General features: G+C 60.5%; 1 protein-coding gene across 2 annotated transcripts; it reads right to left on the bottom strand.

Annotated features, from left to right (window-relative positions):
* Positions 1-169: 169 nt before the first annotated feature.
* ASIC3 (acid sensing ion channel subunit 3) lies at positions 170-7,796 on the bottom strand. 2 transcript variants are annotated; one of them, XM_065542802.2, is made up of 13 exons: positions 6,720-7,796; positions 5,577-5,693; positions 3,497-4,374; positions 2,666-2,816; positions 2,320-2,447; positions 1,983-2,172; positions 1,841-1,897; positions 1,616-1,763; positions 1,023-1,114; positions 862-941; positions 688-759; positions 451-509; positions 170-352 (listed from the first exon to the last, which is right to left on the bottom strand). In XM_065542802.2, the coding sequence occupies exons 3-13, from the start codon at positions 4,028-4,030 to the stop codon at positions 274-276; spliced, it is 1,590 nt and encodes a 529-aa protein (XP_065398874.1). In that variant the 5' UTR covers positions 4,031-4,374; positions 5,577-5,693; positions 6,720-7,796; the 3' UTR covers positions 170-273. The 2 variants fall into 2 exon arrangements, with proteins under 2 accessions (XP_065398874.1, XP_065398873.1); XM_065542801.2 differs by lacking the exon at positions 451-509 and having other exon boundaries at positions 6,720-7,100.
* Positions 7,797-7,936: the final 140 nt, after the last annotated feature.

Genomic DNA, 7,936 nt, shown 5'->3' with positions numbered 1-7,936 from the left:
ATAACCTCTTGCTACCATTCTTCCCTAGAGATTCATGGGGGTTCATGGGCCCAGCTCCACATTTCAGAAGCCACCTCCAGCTGGATGATGGCTGGCAGAGGACTTCCGATGCCTGAGTTGGGCTGACCTTGGCTTGGCTAGTCTCTGCCCTGTAAGAGAAACACCTGAGGCTGATGCATTAGGACTTTATTTGGGGTGAAGATGGAAAAGCTACGTGCAGGCTAGGCATGTCCAGGATGTCAGGGTGGGGCTCCGAGGACACAGACAGCAGGCCTAGAGCCGTGTGACAAGGTAGCAGGTGCGGTGGGAGGCGGAGAGAGTCTTGGTGACAGCACAAGGAGGGGTGGGAGGTCTTCGGAACAGAGCAGAGGGCTGGGTGGGAACCAGCACACCCACTGCCCTGCGCCTGTCCCTGCCCTCCCTTGATTTTAGGGGGCCACTATGTGTTACCTGGGGCCCAGGCTGAGGTGGGGAACTTGGGTTCGATGGCTGCCCAGCCCTTCCTGAAGCTGTGGGAGGAGGAGAGGGTCAGAGGTGGGGAGTGGTCCTCCTCCCAGGGACCAGTCAAGGTCACTGCACACCCTCCTGCCTGTTTCTCCTCAGCTGGGGTGGGATGGTGTTCTAGGCTTCAGGGGTGGGGCCTAGAACCCTTGGAGCTGGCAGGGGCTCCAGAAGAGGGGCTGTTACCAGATTGGTGCTGGAATGCCTTTGGGAGTGCCTTCGGTTCCAGAAATATCCCAGGACCTTGTCTCGGAACACCTGGAGGCAAGCAGGATGGGAGGTGGCAGTGTACGCCTGCCCCCTCATCCTAGGGGCCCTGATTCCCACCTTCCACCCCCTGCAGTGGGGGCCCTGGCCCACCTCACAGAGGTAGTCTAGGATCTCGAGGATGGTGAGCAGGCTGGCCCCGATGAACAGCCCCATCTGGCCCCCAATGTCACCTGTGGAGACAGGGTCACCCTTCAACTCACAGCCACCTGCCTGCCCACACCTCCCCAGCCCTGGGGGCCCTGCACACACACCAAGCAGCTCCGACATCTCATAGGCCTTCTTCTGTTCCACGGTCTGGTAGTTGAGGGCCTCGAAGAAGATGTCCAGGGCCAGCACATTCTCCCTGAGGACAAGAAAGGCCTCAAATGTGTATTGGCCACCGCCTGGTGCCCACTGCTGGCAAGAAGCAGCTGTGGGTTCTCCCACTCCTTTCAAGAATCCTGGGAGGGGCCAGGCACGGTGGCTTACACCTGTACTCCCAGCACTTTGGGAGGATGAGGAGGGAGGATCTTGAGGCCAGGAGTTTGAGACCAGCCTAGGCAATATAGCGAGACCCCCTCCCCCCATCCCCTGCCATCTCCATTTTTTAAAAGTAAAGATTAAAAAAGGAAAGGAAAAAAAGGTCCCTGGGAGGGGGCGTCAGCATCCCCCGGGGGGCAGAAAGGTTAAGCAACCAGCACGGAGCCCCAGAGCCAGTGAGGCTGCGGAGGCTGCCTCCGCCCGCGCTGTGCGCATGAGAGCTCCGGCTTGCCCCGCTCCGCCCCGTCGGGAGCCCCCGGCTCGGAGGAGCCCGCCCGCCCCGCACAGCTCACGCGGAGGAGCCCGCCCGCCCCGCACAGCTCACACGATGTAGGCCTCGCTGCGGTTGAGCTTCCGGGCCAGAAAGCGCGCGGCGGCGCGGCTCGGGATCCGCACCATGGAGAGCTCCTTGGCGTAGCGCGTGCTGGCGCACGGGTTGGGGCAGGCGCATGAGTCCTTGCGAAGCATGGCATCTGCGGGCCACCGGGCCGCGTCAGCCGCCAGCTGGGCGGAGCGGGGCGGACGGGAGGTGGGGGAGCCTTGCCCTTACCTATGGCCGGGTGGGCACAGTTCTTGTACTGCTGGGGGCTGCACACTGGCGCGTCGCCTGCGGGTGCGGGGGAGATGGCTTCAGGAGCAGCCCCAGCTCTCTGGGCCCTGCCCACGATAGGACGAAGACCCCAGCCCCTCACCTGGCATGTACATCATTCGGCAGCCGCACTTCCGAGCCACGTAGCGGGTTTCGCAGGCCAGGCGACACCCCATAAGGGTATAGGGAAGGCTGGGGCTGGGGGAGCTCAGGGGATCAGAGGGCTCTGGCTCATAGTTGGGGTTCAGAGATGCTGAACTGCAGTCGCCCCAAGGCGGTGGCAGGAAGCTCAGCTGTGGGGGGCAGGGTTAAGGAGACTTCCCAGAGAGTGTGAGAGGTCAGCTGGGGAGAGGCCCCTGGACAGGTCTGAGGAGCTGAGGGTTTAGGGCCCGTGGTGGTGTGGGCTTGAATAATGGGTGTAGAGGCACATGGGAGGGTACCTGCTGCTGCTGGCAAGAAACAAAGGTCTGGTAGCCCGGGGACACCCCCAAGCCCAGCTGGTCGATGATGGGCGGCTCCTCCTGGCTGTGGATCTGCACTCGGATCCCCACCTCAAAGGGGGTCTCCTCTGTCGGAGACGGACCTATGAGGCCTGAGACCCTGTGGTCAGGTCTCCTGCCCAACCAGACAAGACCTCTCACTGCAGCCCCCTCTCCCCAGGACAGGGATGAACCAGCCCAGCCCCTTTCGCAGGTTCTGGGGGAACACCCTGATGCCTCCTCTCCTTCCCCTAGCCTTTTGCACCCCATCCATGCCCTCCCCCAGCCTCATTCATGTGCTCCCTACCGTTGTCCTTCCACACAGGTAGATATTCCTCCTGCTGCACGTCCAGCATGATGTCCAGCCCATTGCCCATGCCACCCCTAGTAGTGGTGAGCAGCTCTGCCCCATCGGCACCAGAGTTAAATGTGTAGCACTTTCCCATCCGTGTGAAGATCTGGGGCGGGCAGACAGGGTGATGGCCATCTCCCCCAGGCAAGCACATGGTCATGGGACCTCTCCCCACCTCATGGTATGTTTGCGTCTCTTCTTTGAACACTGAAGCCCACATCTCAATGCCCCCAGCCCCACGCTCCACATGGGCACATGTTGCAGGACGCTCTTGGGAGCCCATCGACCCAACTCCTCCTCCCCGCCAGTCCCCACCAAAGCCCAGGGCACAGCCTCCAGGTTTTCCGTGTTTCTCTGGAGACTGGGAGAAAGGAAACGGGCCCCTGTGGCTGTCCTCCAGGGCTGGCAGTATGTTGAAAAGGTAGAGGGAAAGCAAGACCCCCTCCTGGCAGAGACAGGGGTCTTCTGCCCCAGAATGGTCCCACCAGGGAGGACCTCCAGCCCCAGTAGCAGGGCCACCATGGGCCAGACCTCGGGCCTAGGGCCAGCCAGGGTCAGTGTGGCCTCACATGCTCCCCCCGGGCTGCGAAACAGAGACAGCCCCAAGGAGGACAGCTTCCTGGGCTGCACGGAGTGGCATTGGGGGGTGGGGAGTCCGTGGCTGGTAGGAAGGAAGAAGTCCCCTGGCTTTGGGGGAGTCTATGCTGGCTAGGGGATTGTGGGTGCTGGGCAGGGACGGCTCGGCTCTCTGGGTCCCTGGCAGGACAGGTAGGGAGGTCAGCTCACCATGGTGAAGTTCTCAGGCCCACAAGGTTCGCCACGGAAGCGACAGTCCAGCAGCATGTCGTCCAGGGAGTGCCCAGCACGGGCATAGAGTTGCGCCATGTCAAAGGTGGGACTGGGCATGAAGCCGGGCGGTGCGGGGGGCCGGCCCAGGGCGCGCAGGAAGGCGGGGTGCTCTGCGGGATCCAGGCCCAGCAGCGCAGACCCAGCCCAGTGCAGGTCGTTGGGCGTTAGGCGCGAGCGGCGCAGCGGGTTGATGTTGCACAGGGTAACGGCCGGGAAGACGAGCCGGTGGCTTTCTCGCTCATCCAGGGCAGTCTGGTGGTGGAATTCCCTGTAGTAGCGCACTCTCTCAGCCACCTGGTAGAGGAAGGTGGCCACTGACAGGACCACGGCTGCTGCCCACATCCCCCGGCGCAGGCTCAGGCTGCCTGGCCCGAAGACGTGGCCCAGCCCATGCATCGAGCAGTTGCTGGCAAACACGCGGATGTCGGAGGCCGGCCGCCGGGCCTCCTCTGGGCCTGAGGTGGGCTTCATGGCCAGAACCCAGGAGGGGGGCCAGCTACAGAGGCTTGGAAGGAGCGAGAGAGGGTCAGTCAGGGGGCTGAGGGGGCTAAGATAGGATTCAGGGGGCCAGGCAAGGAGAAGAAAGGAGAGGGTAGGAGAGAGCCAAGGTTGGGAGGCAGGGAGGCACTAGCCTGACAGGATTGGAGGAGGTAACCTGGCCCGTCAGGTCCCACTCAACCTTCCCGAGGAACAGGCGGTGGCTCCACTGGGCTAGACACTGGGCTGGGGACTCCGCAGCAGACCAGGTGGGGCACAGCTGACCGTGGCAGGCAGGGGCTGCGGAGCGGTGCTGAGGTGGTGCTGAGCCGGCGCCGCTGCAGAGGATTGGGTTTCAGCAGTGAGGGAGGAAAGGGGGCCGGCAGAGCAGTCTGGGGGGGTAGGGGAGGTCCCTGGGGCCCCAGGCTGAGCCATTAGTGCAGCATGGAGGGGGGCATGGCTGTCCAAGACGAGAGCTGCCAGGAGGAAATCATAGTGATCCCAGGGAAAGCTCAAGGGAAGTCCAGGGGTAAATTGAGCCTAGAGGTGCCTTGGAGGCCCCCTAGGCTCCGAGTTGCAGCCCCTGTACACCGGCCCCGAGGGTCGGTCGCTGACCCCTGGCCTAGCTCCTCCCTCCTTTTGCCTCTCCAGCCTTCCCTCTAGCTTTACCCAGGATCATCTGTTCCTTCCCAAAGACCAGAGCTGGCTCTTGGCCAAACTTGGAAGTGGTTGGAAGGTTGGCATCGGCCAATCTCTTCTTTCTGTGCCCCCACCATCTCAGCCTACACTGGATGGCCAGGGCACTCTTCACGTCCCACTTCCAGGGCCCGTCTGTTTCCTAAGTGTCCCTCTCTCCCTAGGGAGTCAGAGCCTACCTCCCTACACTTAGGCCCTCCTGTTGAGGATGTTGGCCTCTACAAAGGTTATGGGCTCACCTGCCACCCCACGTAGAACATGGGTGCCCCACCTGCCACCGTCCTGGGTACCACGGATGCCCACCTGCCACCCTCCCGGGTACAACATGGGTATTCTGTGATTTCTCATTTTACACTGCTATATCCAGGACCTGGAAAACCTTCATTTTTCCAAAGGGCTGCATACCACCCAGTATGTGCACACACCAGTTTATTGAATGACTGCCCCACTGATGCACTGGGGGTCTCCAGTCTTTCCATTACAAACAATGTTGCCGTATCATCACACAGATGTGAACTCCCAGGATGACTGCTGGGCCAAGAGACCGCTGGGTTGGTAATCTGATAGATGACACTGAATTTCCCCCACAGGAGACATGCCATTGTGCACTTCCACCAGTAATGTGGGAGCAGGCCTGCTTTGCATGGGGCTTTTCTAGAGTCACTGTGTCCATGGTGTGAGACAGCGAGCCTGCAGAGGGCAGAGCCAGCGTATTATCTGACCTAAGATGCTTCCAATGATCCAGGGGAGAAGGTAACGGGTTGGGGGTGGGGGCAGGCTCCCAGAGGGTGGGCAGAGACCTCCAGGAGGCCGTGTTACGTAGTGCAAGCTAGTGCCAGCTGACCTGAAGTGGGATGAGGACACCGTGCTGATCCATGGTCCTGGAGATGAGGTGCTGCCCAGCTCAGGGCCACAGGGGCCAGCCCAGGAACACCTGAGGTTCCAGGAGGAAGCCCTGGACCTGGGGAGGAGAGCCAGGCAGTCCTCATCAGTGTCACACTCTGCATTTGGCTAAATGGTCATCTGCCCCCATGTATCTGGGAGTGAGGTGACATTCCTTGTAGACCTGTGGGAAAGCCAGCTCATCTCCATTAATTTACTAAAATTTATTTCTGTTCTATCTATCTTTGCCCAAAAAAGCACCTGAGGTCGCCAGGCTGACTTTGGTGGGCTTTTTTTGACCATGAGTGGTAGAAACATGGTTCCACCAACCAAATGTGTGCACACACCATGCTGCAACTGCTGGGCCACCTGTCTGTCCTCCCAACAGGACACAAGCTTCATGGGGGAAGGGACGGTCCTCATTCCCCATCGTGGGCTCAATGGCACATGACAGGTGCTTGATTAATAAACACTTTGGAAGGACTGAGTACCATGGTTACAGCACAGGCGTACCGGTTCCCCAGAGCCACAGTGCTGTGCTTTGCAAGTATTGTACCGTAGATGATCCCACTCACACTCTCAAAACAGGCATTCACCATCAAGCACAGCTAGGCTCCCGCTCTCCACTGTGGAGCTAAGGCCGAGGCGACGTTAGGAAGACGGCATGGCTCTTGCAATCTAGCCCTTCCAGCTGGACTAGCTGTGAGGTTTCGCTCTTCTCTAGGGGGCGGGTAAAGGGCTGCATTTGGAGAAGCCATCCAGAAGATACAAATCTGGTGTCAGAGGCATCTGGGGCAGCCTGAGGCTGGTGACTGAGCGGGTGAAGCAGAAATCGCCTTGGCTGGTTGCCTGGTGAGGGAGGGGTCAGGCCAACAAGCAGGGCCCCGGCAGGGCTTGTGGACTCGCCAGAAGCTAAGGCCCTACTCTGGGCTGCCCTAGGGAGAGGTTTAGCTGTGAACCAGCCCCAGACTCTGCTCCTGAGCCTCCACTGCCTAGAGACATAGCCTCTGATCTGTCAGGAAGTGGGATATCAAATCAGGGTGGATGTGGGCCTGGGGCTTTTGGATGGCTTGTCCCCAAAGCACCATCTAGTTCTAAACCATACCCACAAGAGCCTGTGGGTCCCACTCTGGCTCCTGCACACAAACTTGAGCCACTGCTGCCTCTTCCAGGATGGCCTCCCAGCAGCACCAGCTGCTCCATCAGCGCACTGCACCACACCCCCGAAAGAGGGTACCATCCTTCTTTACACAGGATATATCTCGTACACTTGGCTGGCTGTGAAGGTGCACCGCAGGCACCACCTCTTCTCCTGCCCAGGGGAGCAGGGCCCCGTGTAGTCCCACAGCCTGGGTGTCACTGGATGGGGGGAAGGATCCCAGTAGGAAGTGACAGTGGCACCAAGGTGGGGAGGGCTGGTGCATCTGTAGCAGTGCAGGGACACAAGGTCCTGCTGGGTGCCAGTTCAGCCAAGGCCCTACTTCTGTGCCTTTCCAGGCCCCTCAGAAGCCAGCTGAAGCGTAGCCCCCCATCCATAGCCTCGGGGCCACAGGCGCCCGTCACTCGGGATGTCTGCCTTCCCAAGATGCGCCTCCCAGAACTTGCAGGGGGCGCTGGCCTGTCCACAGCCGCGCCCTCCTGGACCAATTCTGTACTGGATTCTGCAGTAGTTGCTCCATTTAGTTCTGTACTTGTCAGCATTGTGGGCAGGAAGCTGAGAGCTTCAGGTGGGCATCGGCCCCTCCCATCTCCTTCAGAGCTGGGTGTTCTTGGTGTAGATGGAGGCTGGTCCACGATCTCAGTGGGTGAAAGACTCCAGGCACACAGGGCAGGGTCGGTGGAAGACAGCCAGGCAGGCTGGCGCCTCTCGTGGGAACTGGCCACTGTGGCCCCGTCCCTCCTACCCTGACCCAAGTGTTGGGCCCTGTGAGGCCTGTGTCCCTTAGGGGTGGGGGTGAATCTAGAAATCGGGACTGTGTTCACTGTGCAGGGAGAAGGGAGGGAGGCTGTTTGGAAGACGGGGACTGTGGGTTCTGGGGTGAGCCAGCTGATAGGCTCCTTCTCCCATGGTCCAGTGAGGCAGTGGGGACACAGGAGAGGGAGTCAGTCCCCAGTCTAGAGAAGTGAAGTCCTAGCAAGGGTGTGGGAAGAGCCTTAGGTTTGAATTCCCAGGCCCACTTCCAGACCCTGATTTTTAAAAACTCCCTGGGCCTGGCCAACTTGAGGCTGCTGGGTGGGGCAGGGACACTGGCCAGAATGTCTCTGAGAGGTCTGGAGGGGTCTGGGCAAAGGGAGAACAGAGTGGGGAACTCTGCCTCTGCC

Source organism: Macaca fascicularis, chromosome 3, assembly GCF_037993035.2.
Source record: "Macaca fascicularis isolate 582-1 chromosome 3, T2T-MFA8v1.1".
Lineage (NCBI taxonomy): Eukaryota > Metazoa > Chordata > Mammalia > Primates > Cercopithecidae > Macaca > Macaca fascicularis.
The sequence above is the reverse complement of the archived record's forward strand: the minus strand, read 5'-3'. Positions and strand labels throughout refer to the sequence as shown.

Bases quoted from the DNA above. Each gene is read 5' to 3' on its own strand.
- ASIC3 (XM_065542801.2), bottom strand. From the start codon at position 4,030: ATGAAGCCCACCTCAGGCCCAGAGGAGGCCCGGCGGCCGGCCTCCGAC. The intron at 2,448-2,665 runs GTAGGGAGCACA...CGTCTCCGACAG, and splicing joins ACCTGTGTGGAAGGACAACG to AGGAGACCCCCTTTGAGGTG. The intron at 353-687 runs GTAACAGCCCCT...TCTGTTCCGAAG, and splicing joins GGCATTCCAGCACCAATCTG to ACCTCCCACCCCTCCTTGTG.